Source organism: Suncus etruscus, chromosome 19, assembly GCF_024139225.1.
Source record: "Suncus etruscus isolate mSunEtr1 chromosome 19, mSunEtr1.pri.cur, whole genome shotgun sequence".
Lineage (NCBI taxonomy): Eukaryota > Metazoa > Chordata > Mammalia > Eulipotyphla > Soricidae > Suncus > Suncus etruscus.
This window is the reverse complement of record NC_064866.1, coordinates 16,706,903-16,730,688: the sequence shown is the minus strand read 5'-3', so window position 1 is coordinate 16,730,688 and position 23,786 is coordinate 16,706,903. Positions and strand designations below refer to the sequence as shown.

The 23,786-nt window shown below is 35.1% G+C and overlaps 1 protein-coding gene across 1 annotated transcript in view; it reads left to right on the top strand.

Annotated features, from left to right (window-relative positions):
• DPYD (dihydropyrimidine dehydrogenase) overlaps positions 1-23,786 on the top strand; it is a 934,958-nt gene that overhangs the window by 273,704 nt on the left and 637,468 nt on the right. Inside the window, exon 7 of the mRNA XM_049765668.1 lies at positions 19,949-20,030. Within this exon, the coding sequence (XP_049621625.1) occupies positions 19,949-20,030 (82 nt within the window). The remainder of the gene's footprint in view (positions 1-19,948; positions 20,031-23,786) is intronic.

Here is a 23,786-nt window from a genome sequence, read left to right as displayed (position 1 = left end):
CCACCCATATCCTCTTCCCTCACCCCCAGGGTAGCTAGGATGTGTGGTCTCCTCTGTATCTAGCCTACTGCATAGTAGTCTTGCACCTCTTTGGTCCTGGTGTCTCCCTTGTTTCCCCCTCAAATTGGGGGGGCAGGACTAGCTAGTTCAAGTTACGTGGTTTTGTTTAAAGGAGAGAAAAGTAATAAACTGGGGTAAAAGTCTAATACGCCAAAAATAAGTGGAATTCTTCCAGAGGTTTTCAACATCGGTTTGAGAAAAGAAGGAGAGAAAAAAGGTGAAACATTCCACCAGTACAAAAAGAAGTGTCAAATATCCCGTGAGGGCTCCAACAATAAGCACAAGCACCAAAAACAAAACAAAACAAAACAAAACAAACAAAAAAAAAAACAAAAAAAAATAAAAACCCACAAAAATTAACACAAAACAAGCAAACAAACAAACAAAAAAATGTCATGGTCTTGATATAGGAAACATGGCATAGCATACAAAGGAAGAACAGAAAGGAAGAGAAAGAATAAGTATAACTGGGGACAACTTCAATTATCACACCCAAACAGAGAAATTGACCAAAAATAGATGGGTAAATAAAAATAATAATAATAAATGAAAATAAAATAATATATATATATATATATATAAAAAATAATGATTTGTGCTTTTTTTTTTTCCCTCCTGCCCAGGCACAGTAAATATTGGGGTCATTCGAAAAGGAATTCACTTGGTCTAAGAGATATGGGGTTTCTCCGCCCTTGGAGTGTATTGTCATGGGATCAACTATAGACTCTGTTCAGGATCACTTACTCTCCTGGTGGTGCTTTTGTGGTGTTTGTAAGACCTCTGCTCTGTCCTGGGTGATACTATCAGGCCTCTATGACTAGGGATCTCAGTATCTGCACAGATCCTGCGGTGGGAGTTATGATGAAGTCAGTCTTTGTGGTTCTAGGAGTTCTGTTCCATCATTGTCATTTTAATTCATCTTCTGTGGTTGGTGATCTTGGTCTTTGCACTGAAGCTAGGATGGCACCTAGGACAGTGTCTTTCTTTGTGCTTCCAGAAGCCCCATTCCATTACAATGGTCTCTGCCAGACCTTTGAATCTGGGGATCATGTTCATTGTGCAGATCGTAGTTCAAACCCTAGGTTAGGGCTTTTTTATTGGTCCCAAGCTGTATACAGTCTGGTCATGGTTCTAGTAGCAGTCATCTGTAACTCGAAATCTTGGCTTTTGGGCCTTCCAAAGGGTGACAAGTCTTCTGATTTTGTCTTGTCGTTAGCTAGAAAGGTTGGATAACCTTCACTTAGGTCAAGTTGTTCCCATTTTCTTCGTTGTCAGGATGTCATATTAGAGCTGGCATTTGTTGGTGGCCTCGCAGTATTGCGGCTGTCCCAGGTGGGATTTGTTTCCTGTAGCAGTTGTGAAGGACTGTGCCGTTCCTGTGTCTGGGATCCAGGGTTCAAGGCTGGATTGATGGTATCTAAACACCTGAGGTCTAAGTTAATTCCACATGACATATTTTCAAGGTAGGAGATATCCCTCTATTGTAAACAACTATGAGTTCCTATCTCTAATAGATAAGAGCTCTCTTTTTTTTTTGATAAATATATATGTAAGAATCTCCCTTTATTTTAGTGTGCCTTTGCAGGGGGAAATGGTGCTACCTTATATTGTTGGTGCATTTGGGGGTGGTCAAAAGGGGAAAACAGAAACAGGTTACATACCCAAAAAAAAAAAAAAGATGAAAAAATAATAAATAAAAAAAATAGGTATCAAAAATGTATGTGCTTACATATGTATATGTAGGCCAGATTTTTTTTTAAATGAGGTAGCAAAGTATTTAAAGGGCCAAAGTGATGCATATGACTATCTTACATTTGGGGAAAAGCGGGTAAAGAGGTGGTGTGATACAGTTCTTATGCTTATGTTGGAAATACAGGTTTTCCCATTGTCTTTTTGGTTTTTCTTGTGGTGTGTGGGTCCCCAGGCATCTTTCCATCCCATCCCCAGATCTTCTTCAGAGTGGCAAAAGATTTGTGGCAGGGAGGTCCTGGAAGGGTTCTTGCATTGAGGATACTTTTAGACCTAAGTCCGGTTTCAGGTAACAGTCCACGTTAGGGGGAGTTGGTGGGGAGGGCCTCGCAGCATGGATCCGCAGGGGAGTTGGCTGCCTTTTCATGCAGGAGACGAGATGTGGGTTTGACTGGGTGTCCTCTCGACTGGGTGCTGGGTAATGGTTCGTTGGGGTAGGAGGTCAATCTTGATGCCTAATAGATTAAGGACTGAGGGTGGAGAGTTTTAATATGGCGGGAGGTCTGTATGGGATTGAGGGGTGAAGGGATAGTTGGATTTCCAGAGGGGGAAAAGGGGAAGGTATATGGAAGGGGTAGGAAGGGAGAAAAGAGAAAATACTTTAGAAGGAAAGGGAGAAGATAAATGGAAAAAAGTAAAGAGAAGAGTAGAAAAGAGAAAAAGAAAAAATAAAGAAGAGAAGAAAAAAAAAGAAGATAGAAAATAAAAAAGAAAGTAGTGAGAAGAGAGGAGAGAATAGCAGGGGAATGCTAGTTTGCCTGAATTTGTTCACAGAATAGAGCGTGTAGTTTAAGTCTGTACGTCTCGGTTACTGCTTTGGTGATCTGACTGGTCACGTGCTTCAGTTCCTAAAAGAAGGTGTAACCTAGAGATAAAATGTATGTTAAAGAGTTTTCTCGGGGCCATCTCATATTGCAAGCTAGGTATGGTATCTCATGTGGTATTCCGCGCTGCCATCTTAGTTTATCCGCCATTTGTATTCAAGGATGCCTGTGGATATAAAAGCTGAGAGGTTATTTTAAATATTATAAGATAAAGACAATAAAATGTAGTGTTATGGGATGATTCCATTGCAGACAGTGATTTTCCGTGGTGTTCTTTACCTGTGTTCCTGAATACTATCTCTAAATGATTGTTGTGGGCCTTTGTCGTGGAAGGTTGATTACATACCTATTCTCTCTACGGTGCAGTTTTTGGTGTTGCTGCTTTCTTTGTGGAATAATGTGTAGTCAAGAGTTTGCGTTGTTCCTTTTTCAAGTACTTTGGGGACTGCTCCTGAGTATATGTTGACTATTGCAGTGTTTAGAGTTTCTACCCTGTTAAACCGTGTTATTTGATTGTTAAGTATCAGTTGTGTATAAGATGTGTGTTCTGGGTGCTTCAGAATAGTGCTACCATTCTGTGTTTCTCTTTTGTCTCCTGACTTACTTTGTTTAATATAATATGATCTAGGTCCATCCATGTTGCTGCAAAGTCTGTGATTGTATCATTTCTGACTGCCGTGTAATATTCCATTGTGTATATATACCACATCTTAATGATCCATTCATCTGTTGTTGGACATCGAGGTTGGTTCCAAGACTTGGCTATTACACTGAGTGCTGCGATAAATAGTGGGGTGCACATATATTTTGGAATGAATGTCCTTCCCACTTGGGGGTATATACCTAGGAGAGCAATTGCTGGGTCAAATGGCAGCTCAATTCTGAGTTCTTTGAGTACTCTCCAGACTGTTCTCCATAGGTGTTGGACAAGGGGGCATTCCCACCAGCAGTGTATGAGAGTTCCTTTCATACCGCATCCCCGCCAACAGAGATTGTTCCCATTATTTTTAATGTGAGCCATCCTCACTGGTGTCAGGTTGTATCTCATTGTTGTCTTGATTTGGATCTCTCTGATGATGAGTGAAGGTGAACATGTTTTCATGTGTTTGTTGGCCATCCTTTTGTCTTCCTCAGAGAAGTGTCTATTCATTTCATCTCCCCATTTTTTTATGGCTTTATTCGGTTTTGGGGGGCTCAGCTTTCTGAGTGCTTTGTATGTTCTAGATATCAGCCCTTTATCTGATATGATATGTCGAGTGAAAAGATTTTTTCCCATTCTGTTAACTGTCTTCTTGCGTTAAGTAGGGTTTCTTTCGCCATGCAGAAGCTTTTTAGTTTGATGTAGTCCCATTTGTTTATGTTTGTTGCTAAAGTTCTTGCCAATGGTGCTCCATTCTCAAAGACCTTTTTGATATATAGGTCTTCGAGTGTTCTGCCTATTTTATTCTCAATAAACTTTATAGATTCGGGTCTGATTTCAAGGTCTTTGATCCATTTTGAGTTGACTTTTGTATAAGGGGTGAGGTATGGGTTGATCTTCACTTTTGTACATGTGGTTTTCCAGTTGTACCAACACCATTTGTTGAATAGACTTTCTTTGTTCCATTTCAGGTTCTTGCCTCTTTTATCGAATATTAGTTGGCTGTATATCTGGGGGTTTATGTCAGGGAATTCTGTTCTGACCCACTGGTCTGAGGTCCTGTCTCTGTTCCAGTACCATGCTGTTTTGATTACTATGGCTTTATAGTATAGTTTCAAGTTAGGTAAGGAGATGCCACCCAGCTTCTTGTTTTTCAGTATTTGTTTGGCTATCCTGGGTCTTTTGTGGTTCCAGATGAATTTTGTGATTGATTGTTCTATTTCTTTAAAGAATGGTGTCTGGATTTGGATAGGGATTGCATTAAATCTATATAGAAGTTTGGGTAGGATAGTCATTTTGACTATGTTAATTCTACCTATCCATGAGCATGGGATGTTCTTCCATTTCTTTAGATCTTCTTCAATTTCTTTCTGAAGTGTTTTGAAGTTTTCTTGGTATAGGTCTTTCACTTCCCTTGTAAGGTTGATTCCTAGGTACCTGATATTTTTTGATACTATTTTAAATGGAATTGTATTTTTAATCTCTCTCTCCTCGACTTCGTGATTTGTATATAGAAACGCTACTGTCTTTTGTGTGTTGACTTTGTATCCAGCCACTTTGCTGTATTGGTTAATTGTTTCTAGGAGTTTTACTGTGGACTGTTTAGGGTTTTCAATGTAAATCATCATATCGTCTGCAAATAGAGATAGTTTGTGTTCCTCTTTCCCAATTTGGATTCCTTTGATTCCCTTCTCTTGTCGGATTGCTATTGCTAGGACTTCTAAGGTTATATTGAATAGGAGTGGAGAGAGTGGACAGCCTTGCCTAGTTCCTGACCTTAGTGGGAATGTTTCTAGTTTCTCACCATTAAGTATAATGTTGGCTGTTGGCTTTTCATAGATAGCTGTAACTATCTTGAGGAAGGTTCCTTCTAAGCCTATTTTACTGAGTGTCTTTAACATGAAAGGGTGCTGGATTTTGTCAAATGCCTTCTCTGCATCGATTGATACGATCATGTGGTTTTTATCTTTCTTGTTGTTGATGTGATGTATAATGTTGATTGATTTGCGTATGTTGAACCAACCTTGCATTCCTGGTATAAATCCCACCTGGTCATGATGTATTATCTTTTTTATAAAGTGCTGGATTCGGTTTGCTAAGATTTTGTTGAGTATCTTTGCATCTATGTTCATTAGTGAGATTGGTCTGTAGTTTTCTTTCTTGGTGATGTCTTTGCCATCTTTGGGAACGAGTGTGATATTTGCCTCATAGAAGGAGTTAGGGAGGATTCCTGTTTTTTCTATGGTTTGGAAGAGCCTATGGAGAAGTGGTAGTAAGTCTTCTTGGAAAGCTTGATAGAATTCACCTGTAAATCCATCTGGACCTGGGCTTTTGTTCTTAGGGAGTTTTTTAATTACATCTTCAATTTCCTCTGAGGTGATTGGTCTGTTTAGGCTTTCTAGATCTTCCGTTTCCAGTCTTGGAAGAGGGTTTTTTTCCAAGAATCTGTCGATTTCTTCTGGGTTCTCTAGCCTGGTGGAGTATAGTTGTTCATAATATGATCTCATGATATGTTGTATTTCTTGGGGTTCTGTTGTAATCTCTCCCCTTTCATTAGTGATCCTATTGATTTGGGTGTTTTCCCTCTTTTTTTTGGTGAGTTTTGCCAGCGGTTTGTCTATCTTGTTTATTTTTTCAAAAAACCAACTTCTGGTCTCATTGATTTTTTGTATTGTTTTCTTGGTTTCTATGTTGTTTATTTCTGCTCTGGTTTTTATTATTTCTTGCCGTCTGGTTGTGGTTGGATTTCTCTGTTGCTGTTGTTCCAATTCTTTGAGGTGATCTTTTAAACTGTTGGTTTTGTTATTTTCCTGCTTCTTGACATAGGCCTGTATTGCTATGAGTTTCCCCCTAATTACTGCTTTTGCTGTGTCCCACAGATTTTGACATGTTGTCTCTTCGTTGTCATTTGTCTCAAGGAATCTTTTTATTTCTTCCTTGAGTTGTTCTTTGATCCAGCTGTTGTTGAGCAGCATGTTGTTTAATCTCCAGGTATTAGTTTTTCTCCATTGCTTCTTCTTGACGTCAATTTTGAGTTCTGTTGCATAGTGATCTGAAAGGGTACTTCTAATGATCCTTACCTTTGTGGTCTTATATAGGTTGGCTTTGTATCCTAAGACATGGTCTATTCTGGAGAAGGTTCCATGTGGACTTGAGAAGAATGTGTATTCTGCTTTCTGGGGATGTAGGGCTCTATATAAGTCTATTAGCCCCAAATCTTCTAATTTTTCATTTAGAGCTCTTATTTCTTTGCTATTTTTCTGTTTGGTGGATCTGTCCAGTGGTGATAGTGGAGTATTGAGGTCCCCTACTACTATCACATTTCCCTTCATGTGTTTCTCCAGGTTTACGAGCAGTTGCCTCACATATGTTGCTGACTCTACATTAGGTGTATAGATATTGACCAGGATTAGTGTTTCTTGATCTAATGTTCCCCTGATCAGTAAGTAGTGGCCCTCTTTGTCTCTGATCACTTTCTTGATGTTGAATGCAATTTGGTCTGATATAAGAATGGCTGTCCCTGCTCTTTTTTGTTTTCCATTGGCCTGAATAATTACTTTCCATCCTTTTATTCTAAGCCTGTGCTTATCCTGTAGTTGTAGGTGTGTTTCTTGTAGACAGCAGAAGTCTGGTTTATTTTTCCTAATCCAGTTCTCTACTATGTGTCTTTTAATTGGGGAGTTTAGTCCATTAACATTTAGGGAGATTATTGAGAGAGATGACTGTTGTGCAGTTGTGTTGTGTAGGGTGGTTTTTGTTACAATCGGGGGTTTGGATTGTGTAATTCATCTCTGAGCAGGTCATTTAGGATTGGTTTAGTTTGCACAAATAGTTCAAGCTCGTTCTTGTTTGAGAATGTTTTTAGTCTATCCTCCCATATGAATGATAATTTTGCTGGGTATTGGACCCTAGGTTGGAAGTTTCTTTCTTTCAGTCGTTTAAATATGTCATTCCACTGTCGTCTTGCTTGAATTATTTCGAATGTGAGATCTGGTTTGATTCTTATGTCCCTACCTTTGTACTTGAGATTTTTTTTCTCTCTTATTGCTTTAAGGAGTTCCTCTTTCTCTTTATTTTTTGCCATTTGGATTACTATATGTCTTGGAGTTGTTTTATTAGGGTCTATTTTATTAGGGACTCTTTTCACTTCCTGTATTGGCATTGAGGTTTCTTTCCAGAGGGAGGGGAAGTTCTCTGCTATTATCTCTCTGACTACCTGTTCTTCCCCTTTCCCTATTTCCTCCCCTTCTGGTATACCCACAATTCTTAGATTGTTTCTTTTGTCCTTGTTCATTAGATACTGGACTTTTCCTTCCAGTTCTTTGCCTTTTATTTCTTTGTTGGTTTCTTGATCATTTTTTGTTTGCAGTTTTCCTTCGAGTTCTTCAATGTGTCTCTCTAACTCTGTGTTTCTGCTTGTAAGGCTTGTTACTTTGTCTTTTAATTCCTTCATTTCTTTTTGTATGGACTCATGTTCTTTAACATTTCTTCTTCAATTTGGCTGATTCGTTCATCCATAGATTTCTTATACTCGGTAGCTAAGGTTTCTTTCATTTGTTTTATTAATTCTTGCATTTCCTTCCTCATTGCTGCTTTTAGGTCACCTTCCCATGGATCTGTGCGTTTTGGCGGACTTGGAAACTTGATAGGGTCTGTCTCTGTATTTTCAGATGTTAGGGTTCTCTTTGATTTCCCCATATTTCTTTGCGTCTATTGGTATGCTTTGGAATACACCCACGTGGAATGGTCCCAGGGGAATGCACTCTTTCTGGGCACTGGTGCGGGGGGGTCGTGGATGCGGGGATCCCTATGCCCCAGGTGGAGTGGCCTCTGGGCACTGCACTCACTTTAGGGAGAAGCACGCAGACTGTGGGGCACAGAGGTCTCTGAATGCCCACCTTTTTTTTTTCCCAATTTTATGGGTTCTTGATTATTTAAGAAATTTTGGTGTTAGGCCTGAACTGGCTATACCTATAAGTTGTGTTAAGCTATATTCACGCGAACGCTATTGCGTTCGCGCGGTTCACGCGGGCTGCGTCTTTGGACGGGGTCTCCCTAGCTGGGGGGAGCTTCAGCAAGTCGCCGGGGGCGGGGCCAGGCTACTCGTGCAGGCAGCGTGTTTGGGCGGGGGTCTCCCTACCTGAGCAGCACGGAAGGAAGTCCCCTGGGGCAGAGCCAAACTGCTCGCGCGGGCTGCGTCTTTGGACGGGGTCTCCCTAGCTGGGGGGAGCTTCAGCAAGTCGCCGGGGGCGGGGCCAGGCTTCTCCTGTGATTGGATTTTTTAACTCATCTTGCTGTAGTTGACTTATTGAAATGTGGGATTTTTTTTTTGCTTTCCAACCAAAGTTCAGAGGAACTTCATTAGTGCACCATTTTAGTCCATTCTTAGTCTCTCTCCCACAGAGCCAATGTCAATCAAGACAGAGTATGTGTCCACATAAAATCCATAATTTCCAAGAGTCTTTTGTTTGACCTTTGAAGATATCATGGAGGGAAAACTATGCTCTTTTATATTTCACAGCTTAGCCTACAAAAACATACTGATTAAAGACCATTATCAGAGAGTCTATATAATATATTAATAGAGAAGAATATAATAGAAAAGTGACAGGAAAAGAGGTTTAGATAAAACCAATAAGCATTAGATATGTGGAGAAAACAGAGTAGAGTAGTTTATTAAGATTTGCAATAGTCTTCAATACTTGTTTCCTCTGGTCTCTATCACTGGTTTTATAAAAATATAGAATTGCTTTTTCCAGTGATTCACAGTTATGGCCATCTGGTTAAGGAAATTATAACTAGTTGCAACTGTATTTTTTGTTTGTTTGTTTTTGATACACTGGAGGGCAGCAGGAGTATTTGTCTATCACTTTCAATTATTTTCACCTCAGAATTAGTCATGGTCAAGTTACATATTTTAAAGTGAGATATTCTACTAATATACAAATGTACAGTTTCCAATACTTACTGATGATTAGGATTTGAAGAGATAGTCCAGTGGGTAGGGAACTTTTCTTTCATGCTGTCTACCAGGTTCAATCCTGGTACCCAAACCTTGCGAAAGTGATCTCTGAGTATGCCCAGATTACAGCTGAAGCTGACCCAAATGTTAAACAAAATAATATTTTCTAATACTTTCCAAGATCAATAGTGATATTTGAAGATTATAAGCTAACTTTATAAAGATATAAACTTTAACCCATCCCCAATTTATATTCAAAAATGGAGTCGTTACTAGTATGAAGCATTAGGTAAAGCAAGATCTGATACCTCTTACCACTTGACATTTTCTATGATATTCTCTTTATCTAGCTCATTGTTTACATACGGAATTTGAATATAATATTAATCTTCTTGAATCAACAAAAAGTAAAATGTCGGTGCTTGCAATTCTACATTGAATGACTTGGAAGGTTAAATATAAACAATTCTTAAACTAAAAATTAATTTAAATTATGATACAATCCTTTTATTTTATATACTTCATTTACATAAAAATTTTAATTGCATGTATTTCCTCACCAGCATGTAAAATTTACCATCAAGTCAATAAGGCTACAGAATCGTTCATTAGTAAGCTCATAATCAGGGAGCTTCCATACCTTCCTGTATTTTTTCTTAAATAATAATTTCTAAATTTTGTCATTCATTCTTTAGTTCTTTCTATTTCAGTTTTGACTGCTTAAGTTCAAAAACTGAGTATCTGTACTCAGTACAATACTTTGAAGTTAAGAAAAATGCTTCTTTTTCAATTAGTTAATAAGTCTTAAAAGCATCTCAGGAGCTAACTATATATTCTTTTCTAAATAACAATATATTCTTTCTTGTAAGTATGTTCTCTACTTGAACTAAAAAAGGTCTCTCAGAGAAAATTATTGCCTGATCCCTTGGCCTGAATCCTCTGTTTGCTTCTGAATAATCTACTTTAATCAACAAGTATTATCACTTTTTTTAGCCACTCATCTGTTGATAGAACTTACATGGGTTCCATATTTCACTGTGAATGTTGTTGTTATGAATCTCAGTGTGTAGGTGTTTGTTTGCCTCATTTTTTTTGTAAATGTACCTATAAGTAAAATTACTGTTACTATAGTAATTTATTTTAGTTATAGGTCATAGTCAGCTGTGCTCAAGGGTAGCTTATTGCCTAAAGAGGCACTCAGCAATACCTGAAAAAGAATATGGTGCCATGGATTAAATCCATGGATATAAAATACACACACACACACACACACACACTGAATATTAGCACTTTGCTCTAACTCTGTGGCTCCTCATACAATAATTTTTAACTTTTTTTATAATGTTTAGCTTATCATAGAAAAATAACAATAAAGGCCCAATTACATTACTGTATAAGTCAACAATTGGGAGGGAAAGTGACTGGAAAGGGCCAACAAAATGGCAGACTCAGATCTTCAGAGTCTACATAGTCACAAGAAACAGAATTTTTGTTTTGTTTTGTTTTGTTTGTGAAGTAAGAAGCTTTATAAAAATTTATATAGAAAGATATTAGGAAAAGGAAAAGTACATATTTAAGAGAGAGCACAGGCTTCTCCAGAGTGTATATAATCAAACAAAAAACAGATAGGCAATAGAGTTATGTATTTAAGGGAGAACATTAGATTTAAGATCCAATCACAAAAGCATACTTTTAATTAGTTAGGTCTTCATTTATTTATTAGCTTTTGGACCACACCCATCAGTGATCAAGGCTTATTCAAAGATCTGTGCTCAAGTATCACTTCTGGGCCTGCTCTGGGATCATATAGGCTCCTGGGGATTGAACCTGTGTTTCTCACATCAAGGCAGGTGGTCTAACTGCTGTTCTTTCACTTCAGCCCCCACATAGCTGTTTTATAGCAAAAATATTTACACACTATTGAGCAACAAAGTGATCAATAAATTTTTATGTGGACTGGCTCTCCCAAGAATTCTAACTGAAAATCTTGAGATTTTTGTTAAGGGCTCAGTCAATACATACACTCCATTATTCTCTGTTTTTCTGTCACTTTCTATTTCTCTCTCTTATGCTTTCTATCTCTTTGTCCTTCTCTTGAGACTCTCCCCCAAATTCTTGGGGACTGTTACTGGCTCTGTGCTGAGTTATTATTCCTAGCTGTTTTCAGGGAATATTTGGCATGGGAATTAAACTTCCGAGTCTCAGAATATTAGCTTTATTTTCCCTTACTATACTTAGTTCTATTTCATTTCTTATAACAAGATATGCAAACCATACTTGCAACTGCGATAAAAAGATTCATACAAAATATACAACAAGTAATATGATTCAATATTATTCAAAAAATAGCTAAATATTAATATCTTAATAGTGTCACTTCAAGAAGTAGAGCCCTCAAATAGTGCTCCTATTTGAGTATCATAAGGAGAGTTCATGGAATAGCAAAGTCTGATAAACCTATTCAGAGTAAAACATGGTTAGACACAGATGTTTATTACCCAAAGATAAATTGGGGGAAGAAAGAGAAAGGAATCCATCTCATCTCTGAGCAAATGCTGATATTTAGTAGGGCTCCAGGGGACAACCATGAATTAGGTCTAATAACCTCCTTCTCTGACTTCTACCTCTAGCACATAATACATAAGTACACTATGATACTATGTTTTATAAAATTTATCCAATGACACTCCCCTCATTCAAAAGCTTGTCCATTGTACTACTTTCTATTGCATTATCATTATGTAACTAGGTGTTGCCTATTATCTTAAAGGGAAAAAAACTACTCCCTAAAAAGTCATCACTAGAGCTACCTTTGTGTCTCATCCTTTGTAAATTGAGTAGATAAATAAGTAAAAGCTGATATATATAATCATAAAAATATATAGCCTTTTTATTACTCTAAAATAGTGCATGTTTATTTGAGCTTAACGTTTGTGTGTTTACTGTCAATATTTGAAGCCATTATGATACACTACTAACGTGATTATAGGCTTACCTTAATTTCTTCTCTCTATATTTTTCTGTAGATAACCTGTTTTATTTGGTTTGTTTGTTTTTACAATTAATGGCAGACATAAACCGTGTATTGAACAATCTATCAGCACTTTTCTTTTAAACAGCATATGCACATTTTATGTACTTGTATCAGTATTATAACTCTCATGATATTTCAAATATTCTTATTATGTCTAATGAGGTTGTCTCTGATAAATAATCTTTAAAGTAAGTGATTTGAAGCATCACAAAACTTTTCTATCTGCAATGGAAAACTTCAACAATGAATATTGTGTATTCTGGCATTTTTGCTAATTTTCTACTCTCTTAGGCCTTCCTAGTCCCTGAGATATAGAAATATTAAAATTAAGTCAGGTAATAATACTGCAATGGTCTCTAAGTATTCAAGAAAAAACATTTTTAAATCTCCCACTTCAAGGATAAGGTTAGAAATGATTAAGTTTAAAAAAAAAAGGCATTTTGAAAGCTGATTATATGAAGAAAACTAGACTTCCAACAACAGTTAGCTTAGTTGTAATTGCAAAGGAAAAAAATCCCTGAAGAAAATATTAAGTACTACTCAGGGAACACAGAAAACATCTCATAAGCATGAACAATGAGACATCCTTATTGCTAATCTGAAGAAAGTTTTAGTAGACTAGACAGAAGATCGAGACAACTGCCATATTTTGTTAATTCAAAGATTAATCCAGATTCAGATTCTTTCAATTTTATAAAGACCAAGAGAGATGAGGAAGCTTCAGAAAAAAATGAAGCTAACAGAAGTTGGTTCTTGAGGCTAACTAAAGAAACATTCCTGTCTGTAAGATCAAAGCACCAGGTGAAGTAGCTTATGTTATAAGTAGCAGTTACAATAACTTGAGGATGTCTAGCTAGATTATTGATAGAGCAGTTACACTGAACAAAAAGAATTTCAGTGTTGATGAAACAAGCATATTGAAAAAAGATACCATTTAGTAATTACATAGTGAAAAGAGAAGAGGTCAATAGTGATTTCAAAGCTTCAAAGAATAAGCTAAGTTTATTAAGAGATAATATGACTAAAGATCATTTGAAAGCAGTGCTCAATTACCTTTCCAAAAGTTTCTGAAAGTTTCGAGGGCTTTTCAGAATGATCTTCTCTGCCTATGCTCTATAAACTAAACCCTAAAATCTATCCAAAGTAGCTGACCCTTCTATTTACTCTAGCCAATATATATGGTTTTCTTGCTATTTTAACCACGCCCATCCTATGTTTAGGAAAGAAAATTAAAAATATTGTTTTCATTGAAAGTCCAAAAGATAACCCAAGTGATAAAAATTAGAGAGATACATGATGATTTTTCTATGGCTGTTAACAAAATAGTCACACTTCAGGCAAGAAATTATGGAATGCTATATATTTTCAAGCCATATTATTTAAAAAATTAAAGTAGTAAAGGATATACCTGCTTTAGATAGTAATTTCTCTGATTGATACGAGTAGAGCAATTTGAAGACCTGGTAAGGTGTATATATATATATATATATATATCTTTAGTAAGGTATATATATACACATTTATATATATATCTTTATTTATGCACCATTATTACAAATATGATTGTAGTTGGATTTCAATCATAAAATGAACACCTCCCTTTCCCCAGTGCTACATTCCAACCATCAATCCCCATTCTTGTGGTTCTCAGAACATTCCTACAAACTGCCATCAGCTTTGATCCTATGTTAATAGGAGGGAGAATTTACAGGATGTTACTAATGCTGTGCTTGGGATCTGCAATTCAGGGAAAGAAGTATGAGTTATTCCAAAAATTTTAATTATGGGGGCCAGAGCCATGGTGCAGTGGTAGAGCATTTGCCTTGCATGTGGTGGACCCAGGACAGACCATGGTTTGATTCGCCAGTGTCCCATATGGTCTCCCAAGCCAGGAGGCAGATATTTCTGAGCGCCTAGCCAGGAGTATCCCCTGAGCATCACCAGGTGCGGCCCAAAATAAAAAAAAAAATAATTACATAAAAATAATGAGTAGGTGAAAATGGTGAATAGCAATTTTATAATAAGCATACATATATTTTTGTTTAATTTGATGGACCAAGTGACATAGGGCTTTAATGAAGATACACATATTAAATGGAATTTGGGTGGAAAACTAATGTGGATTAAGAAAAATTTGAGAAATAAAAAAATTCCGTGAAATACTGAAAGACTAGATTTAGTAGAGAATAAGAATAATTTTGTTCGCAACTTTTACTTAGAGCTCCTAAACATAGGTCCACTCTTAGGACTTTAGGGGAACCTTGAAATCATTGAGAACAAAATGAATCACCCTTTGTAAAATTTAATATGATGCAGGCAAAAAAATGTTGAGTGAATTGAGTAGCCTCAATGATAAAATCATAAATCAGGAACAAAGTGAGGAAATTAGTAAATGTACATTTTTGGTCTTAAAGTACACTTGCCAGAGACAAGTAAAATACCCCACAGACACATATCAGCAATGGTGTAATGGCACAAATGCTGAAACTATAAAGTAGATAGAAGAAAACAGCAAAACACTTAAGGACATTGAAACTAAAGACATCTTCAAAGAGGAAATGCCACTGTCCAGAGAAAAGGAAGCAGAGATAAACAAATGGGACTACAAAAATGGTGTTGTCTTTCTTTTATAGATATAGTTAAAAGAAACCAAATTCTTTCCTGTAAAAAAAAAAAAAGAATTCTATTTGAAAGATCAAAAGCAAAACATGTGTAGTGAATCTGTAAAAAAATTAAACAAGTTATTTGATGAAGACAAAACCACTGAATTCAAAAGTTTTGAGTAATAATCAGAGCTACCAGCCTTAGCATCACAGCTCTAGTAGGTTCTATTCAGTTGCACAAGGCTGAGGAAATCCTAATTAGGAAGACATGGTTGCAAATGGCTTGAACTTGTTAATACCACAGCTCAGAGTTTCAGTATCCTTCTACAGAATACAAAGATAACAGAAGAGTTCTTAAAAGAAATGAAGTAATGAAATTTGCTTCTACATGGGTAGACATGGAGAGTACTGTAATGAGTGAAATGAGTCAGAGGAAAAGGTACAGACATAGAATAATTGCACTCATCTGGGAGATATAAAAAAGAACCACAAAATGAGAATAATAACTCCCCCAAAATAGAAACAGTGGTTGGTAAGTGGAGTTAAGGCTGTGAAAAGATCACTATGACAATTTTAGTTGGAAATGATCACTTTAGACCAGAACTGGGAATGGGGAAGTGATAATGCATGATACCCTTCAGTAACAGTATTGCAAACCATGCTGCTCAAAAGGTAAAAAGGGAAAAGAGAGATAGCAGTGTATGTCTAGAGATAGGCTGGGGGTTTGGTGGGGGACAGGAAGGTTATGGGGGAATTGGTGGCAGAAAATGAACAGTAGTGAAGGGATACAGGTATTGGACCATTTTTTGATCAAAACTCAAATGTTAACAGCTTTTTAACTCTACCTCACAGTGATTAAAATTTAAAAATAAATAAAAGGGAAAAAGTTATTTTATGAGGAAAGTCTGTTTAAAATAATTTTACCGAACAACTGGAGTTTTATGTTGATGCTTTTTAACATTTTATCATGTAGAAGCTCAGTAATACAATTTGTTTGGACCAATAAAGAGATTTTAAGATTAAAAAAATGTCCACTGGACCCTCTCCCTGTTAATAATAGGCAAGTCATGGGCCTGGGTGGCTTTAGGGTATGGGAATTCATGGCAGTGTTGGGCTAAGGCCTACCCACGTTGGTCTTGATGATTGAAAATCTGCCTTGTTAACTCTTGCTCCTCCTGAGAACTTAGTGCTCTATAAATCTATGTATATATTTATCTATCCAAAGTGACTAGTTAAACTGGCATCATGCTTGAGCTTGAGACTTGCCACAAAAGACCACTAAGTCTTTGACTCAGCCTCCTGTGTTCCAGCTCCAACTGGCAAGGCAAGGTGACTATGTCTGGGCCTTTTATTTGGGCTGTTGATACCAAAGGAGGCATTTTCAGATCTTTTGACAAAACAATGAATGTACACATTCATTTATGGGTATCTTAAAAAGCAACTTGAAACTACGTTGAATTATAACTGTACATATTTTTATATTCTCTTTATACACACATGGCTGACTGTACCTATAAGCACATTGAAAGCAGTGACTGCCTCAAAGACCCAGCAGCACTGTGGCCTGCAGAATAGCAGTATATTGGGAACTTCTTCAACCAAGAATGCAAATTTGGTTGTCTTCTCTATGTTCAATTATTTAAAACTTTAGCATTATTTTAAATCCTCAAGACTTGGCAGCCACTAGATATTTTTTCTTGGCAGTGACTAAATTCTACAAATGTATCAATCTCTCTTTTTGATTGACAATTTTTTTTAATCTTTCAAATTTGCCCTATATAAGACAAATTCCCGGTTGTGCAGGTTTTTCTGGGAGTGAGAAGATAGTGGCTGGGGAAAATGTGCTTTCTCTCTAGATCTCTCCCCATGTCTGTGGCAAAATTTGGGTGACTGTTCTTAAGTTAAACAAACACAATGGCAATTGAAAATAGAGATATACTTGCAAGTTGCTATAAAATATTGAGATCATGGGGCCAAAGCATTGGCACAAGTAGGGTATTTGCCTTGCATGTGCTAACCTAGGACAGACCACTCTTTGATCCCCTGGTATTCCTTATGGTCCCCCAAGCCAGGAGTGAGTTCTGAGCACAATACAAGGAGTAACCTTTGAGTGTCATCAGGTATGGCCCAAAAAAACAAAAAAGAAAAAAAAAAAAGAAAAGAAAAGAAGAGAAAAAAGATATTGAGATCAACTGTAGGAGATTTAACCACATCTCAAATGGGGGACCAAGACTATGGAAATTGTAAATATGTTTTATTTATAAACCTGGCACAGTATTCAATAAACATTTCCGCTGCCTTTAATCTCTAAAATAAAATGCAGTTGGTCCCCATACATCACCACACTAGCTCATGTTTTCCATCCATGGCCACTAGACTTTGACACAGTAAAGAGTGCATTTTATTCTTTCCATTTTTTCTTTTTCATTCAACATATTTTTTAAAGGGAAAATTTGCCCTTTCAAGTGCTGGAAAACTCATGGTGAGAGTCACAATTTCTTTGAAAGTCTGATTGAAACTCTCCCCAGGCCCCTCTGAAGAGGTTATAAGCTGCCTTTTACTTCATGGTACTCTGGAGATTTTTGCTACTGAAGGAAATTTCATTTGCTGTTGACTGTTGTTATTTGGGCATACTTCCCACACAGTAGTATGAGATGGACTGGTCATTACCTGGCTTTCTGTTCATAAGTAAGCTGTTAACACCTTTCCCAATTTTCTTAATCTCAGGTCTTCTTGTGGAAGTTCTTTTAACATGAGCTTTATGGTCTTGTTTTTCATAGGAAAGGCTAAATAAATTTTTAAATTCAAACAACCTAACATCCATTTGTAACTCATGATAAGAAGTTTAAAAAAAATAACATGGCTGACATTGTTGCCAAAACACATTAATGACTTTGAGGAGTTCATGTGTGCCATAATGAAGTAATTCTATGTGTGAAAATTAGAAAAACTAAAATTATAAGTTAAGTCTGATGTTCTCTGATCTAATGATAACATTTCAATGGAGGGTTACTTCTATAATTTTGAATAAAGAAAATGAAATGGATGCTACTCCTGTTAATGCTCCTTATGGGCATTTTTAAAATGACAAAATAAAGGTTTAAAATACTTTATAATAGGGCTGAAAATATAGTACAATCAATAAGACTTTTGTTTTGCATGTAATTAGCAACCCTGGTGGATTCAGCTGTGGTCCCTGAGCAATTCTAAAAGTGATTCCTGAGAGCAGGATTAGGAATACGCCCTAAAAAACCACTAGTTATGGTCTAAAAACAAAAACAGTACAATTATCACCAATTTTATTTTAACCTTTAATTGATAAAGCAGTGGCTTGATCTCAAAAGATTGATTCCACTTTTGGAAGTTTTCTGTAAACACGAGGATGTCAAATATCATGAATATTTGTTTATTTTTGCTGCTGTTGTTGCTTGGTTGGTTTTTGCAGCCACACTTGGCAGCTTTCAGTCATTACTTCTGGCTCTGTGCTCAGTAATCACTCCTGGAAGGCTGGTATGAAAGAAACTTAACCCATGTCAGCCTCATCCAAAGCAAATGCCCTATCAGTTGTGCTATCCAGCCCCCAGAATTTTTTTTGGGTGGGGGGCTACATCTGACAATGCTCTGGGGTTACTCCTGGCTTTGCATTCAGAAATCTCTCCTGGAGGTTCGGGAAACCAAATGGGATCCCAGGGATAGAACCCAGGTCTGTCCTGGTTCCTCCAAGTGCAAGGCAAATGCCCCCACCGTTGTGCTATCTCTCCAGCCCACAGAGAAAAAAAATTAAGAGTCCAATGATGAAGCAAACTTCATTTTCTATTTTTAAGGAACTGCTGCTCTCCTGTTTTCTACAATTACTATCCTTATCAGTCAGCAATAGTCAGCATCAAGAGAAAAACCTTCTGACTAACGTTAAAATTATTGTCTAGAGTACAGGTGGGGGTGGGGTGGGATGGAGGGAGATTTGGGACATTGGTGGTGGGAATGTTGCACTGGTGAAGAAGGGTGTCCTTTACATGACTGAAACCTAATCGCAATTGTATTTGTAATCAAGATGTTTAAATAAAGAAAACAATGTACAAAAAATGATTGTTTTTAAAAGGAACTTGCCTTGCACATTACTGACCGGATTCACCTCTGGTACCTCTTAATATCCTCAAACACCACCGAGAATGATTGTTGAGTTAGGAGCCAAGAGAACAGCCTGTAAACATGAGGTGTGGCCCAAAATACATAATTAAAGAAACAAGAACATTTAATTAAGGCATGTAAATTGTTTTTATTACAGAAGACTGTTGAATGCATTGCAAACTACCTTCTATTCATATGACTTTATATAAATTTAATGTGGACTGCAGAAGCAAAAATTCATGTGACAAATTTAAATTGAGCATTTCCTTTATTGCTGTTGTCTATGAATAAAATTTATGATATGTTGAGTCACATTTAAATATTTTTGATTGATAAGTATGTACAATGAGCATTGATATCAACTAGGACTATGTTTTAGTGATGGTATCCTTTTAGTAAATTTTGGCATGCATAATATATTAGTTTATCATAGAAAATGTCTACAGATCACTAAAATTTGTTTTATTGACATATGAGCAATATGATAGTGCTAGATTATAGGTATGATTCAGAAAAAGCTAGTTATATTTATTTATACATGTTTATAATTTACATGAACTAATAATATTTTACATAAGCTAATAAAACTAAGCTTTCAACTAATTTTGTTTTATATTTTGTTATTGTAGAAATGTATAGATTTTTCCTCAGATAAATCAACTAAATGCACACTTTAATCAGAGACAAAAAAATATATTAGTAAATTTAAAATTTGGCATACTTTGATTTTTGCCACTGATCTGTTTCCAATTATTATTAATTTTTGCAAAAAAAAAAATCCTACCTTTGTCCTGCATACAAAACTTTGAATTTTTCACAATCATACTATGTCCTATTAAAATATAGTTAGAAGATATATATTTTCTTTATACTAATTCATTGAGATATTTTATATTGTTTTAGATTGTGATTTGCTTTCACATATGCTGTTCTTTTTCATCTTTTCAGTATTTCTGAAATCCCCCAGTTTCGGCTGCCCTCTGATGTGGTGAATTTTGAGATTGAGCTTATGAAGGACCTTGGTGTAAAAGTAAGTCAAAGAAATAGCACCTATGTCGCTGAAAGAGAAAAGAGTAAAATCTGCACCAAAGATTAACACAATGTCACACATTTTAGGAAATAACAATTAAAAGCTGTGCTGTGCAGAAGCAGAGAGATGTTTCTCCTTGCTTAGGGCATTTGTCTGTCTACTGTCTGAATGCTACTAGGCTGGAAAAGGGCAATCAATAGTTCTCATCTGGCACGCCTGCATGTGATTAATTGTCTGTAAGAAACAAATTCCTAAATTGCTTTAGGGGTTCAGTGCAGAAAAATAGAAAGATTTGGTTTCTTTAATCACATTTTTTTCCATGTAAGTTTTGTAGAATCCAATGTATTGGAATATAACTTTAGACAGAGGTTTATTTTACTTTTATTGCATCATATCAGTAATATTAACATAATAATAATCTCTAAGTGTAAGTGGTAAATCAGTGAGGTAGGAAGCAAATGCTTTGTATTTTTTGATTTGAAAATACATAACATGTTTTAAAAAATGTCAAAAGAGGAATATTGCATTTTCAAAATATAGTTTTTGATATCATATTATTTTCTAGTTTAATTTTAAACTGCATATTTACTTGAACACATTGGAATGATTTTTTTAATTTTGATTTTCTATAATATATATAAACACTTTATTAATAAAGTAGTCTTATTTACATGATTCTATTATTGTATAGACATATGTAGAACAAAGATGATTAAACTATTTTTGCTTTTGTTAGACATTCTTATTATAAGTAAAAACTAAACAAAGAATTATCTACAGTATTTGGTGACTGTATAGTTTTTGCAATTTATTTTACAGTGGAAAATTGATAAGACATATGCATATAATCAATTACCAAATACTCAGTACATATATGCACAAATTTATAAAAAACTAATCACAAGTAGTATTCAAATGCAACTTATTTGCTTTATACAAATATATTCATAAGTGTTTTTATTTAGAAAATCTTGAAATGCAATTTTAATGTGAATCCCCCCAAATAAGGAAATTATTGAGACGATAACCTGTTAGTTGTTAATACCATTTGAAGATATATGGAAAATTTTGGCACTTCTATATTAATTGCAAACTTGCAATGAATTTATGTAGTACCACATATATAACATAAAAGAGGACATTTCTATTCCTCTTAATAAAAAGTTCATCAAAATTTTCAAGTAGATATGTAGTAGTTAATGCACTGAGGACAAAAAACAATACATTGTACCTGTCATTAGGTTATCTTATTTCATAGTTAAATAATTTTGATAAAGCTAAATAATATTCTTAGTCCTGGTAATAACTTTTAAAAGTAAAAGCTTAATATTACCATCTTGATAATTATAACCAGATTTATGTATCTGCTAGAAATTTGTATCTTTCTGAAAATTTTCTATTTTATATATTTATATTACCAATATTTATATTACCTAAGCAAAATATATTGCCTTGATGATGTATAAAATAATTTTATTTATATTTTGGACAAATAAATTTAAATCTATATGAAGCTATTTTATTATAAAAAAATTAAAGTCTAAAATGAAGATGAAATATTGCCTTGTTCATGTCTTGTGTTTTTTTTATATTTTCCAAGATACATTAAACTGTTCAGACTTGTTTTGTAAACAATATGTTGTATGAATAATTCTGAGAAGAGATAGCAATTATTTCTTAGTTTCTATTTAGTTATTTGCTTGTTTGTTTTGGAAAGGGCCTTCCCTAGCACTGTTTAGAAGCCCAAGGTCCCACAGGCAGCTCACTGCCAATCATGCTGGCTGATCAACGCAAGGGTCTAAGGATGCCAGGTTGTTTATGCCCTGCAGTGCCAGGGAATACCCAGAAATATACCTAATGGTGCTTGCAGAATCTATCTGGAGGCAGGCATCAAACTCAGGACAGGGACATTGTAAGCCTGCACCCTAAATTTTTATATCTTTAGTTCCCTTTCCCTTATTTAGTAGTTTTGCAGACTAATTAATTAAATACTGCCAAGAATAATTTCTAAAAATAATTATGCAAATATGTTCAAGGTATTGTACTCAGTAGTCAACTAAAGGGCATGTAGACAATCTGAAAATCTGGAGCACATGCTTTACATGGTATGTAAGAACTTGGATTTGACCACGGGCACCATGATGTCCCTGGATCAATAGGTTTGTCCAAGACTAGATTAGTACTCTACTTGTAACCTATCTGAGCTTTATTTACAGTAGTTTCATAGGCATATTATTCAGAACATATAAACTTATTTAAAGCCAAGTTTAATTCAATCTTTTCATATATTCATTTTCAACTATTTCTTTGATTAAACACCTGGTTAAACATTAAATTTAATTTTGTAACTAATATTTAGATAGATTAGTTTTCGTTAATTATAAGATGAATTGTTCTAGCCATATATTGGGTAAGAATGCAATATTTTCTGCTTCATATGCATTCTAAAATTTTCTCCCACTTTCACATAAACTAAAATTTTATGTAACTTGTAAATATAGTGTTAATTCAATGGAAGACTTTTTCTTGACTTGAATACTAAATTTTACTTGTTTTAGTGTATGAGAAAGAATGAAAAATTTAATTACCATTATGAAAAGCATATTCAGTTAATACATTAGTTTTAATAAATAAATAGCATTACTCTAATATATTATAATTTTATTATTGGTACATATAGAATTCATTTGTCAGCCTTTTAAACATTTTATTCTGTGATAACTTGTTTATATTAATTAAATGAATAATACAACTAGAAGTATTGCATGGGTTAACATATACTATCACTGACCTTACAGTGTTTTAAATCTACTTAAAGCCTATTTAAGTTTTCTTAACTCATGCTTTTTGTTAAATGTGTGGATTATTATGTGTAATTTTACACGTAATAAAATTAAATTGATCTCATGGAAATAAATTTCCAAACATTTCATTATATTGTGGTCAAAAATACTGACTTGAGGGCCAGAGAGAATATAGTGGATAGGATGTTTGCCTTGCATCTGACTGACTGATCCAAGTTAAATTCCTGGTACCATAATTCCTACTTCTCCCACCCCATCAAATATCACCAGGAGTGATCCTTAATCAAAGGGCAAAGAGATATACTTGAGCACAACCTTTGCGACCCCCCAAATTCTTGAGCACCAGTGGTGTGACCCAAAACCAAATATATATGTATATATGTGTGTTCCTGTGTACATATATGTAAATCTGTATGTATGTAAAAGTTAATATATCTTATTCTAATTTTAAATCTATTATATTTTTAATTTAAAGACATTTTATGAAATAAATTGGCAATTTTCTTTCTATATATATTTAAACAGTGTAGATAAATGTATATTTAAAGCTATTATTGAAATAGATATAATAAGTATGTATTTAATGTTTTTGAAGGTCCCCCTATATTATTTCCAATTGGGCCTATAAATATTTTACTGAAAATATAATAGATTGATATAATATGATGATATTATATATATTAATGTATAATGATACATAATATAGTAGACATTCACATAATAGAATGGCTATAATAAAATTGTTTCCAACACAAAAAGAAATAGAAAAACTATCTCACTCACCTCATAATTTTTTATTTAATTTGTTTATTTTCTCTATTATAAATGTATTTAGTTATTTGGTTTTTGGCACCATATCTGAAAGTGTTTAGAATTCCGCGCTTAGGAAATATTCCTAAACGAGGTCAGGGGAAAATACTGGTGCCAGTAATAGAAACATGTTGGCTGTTTC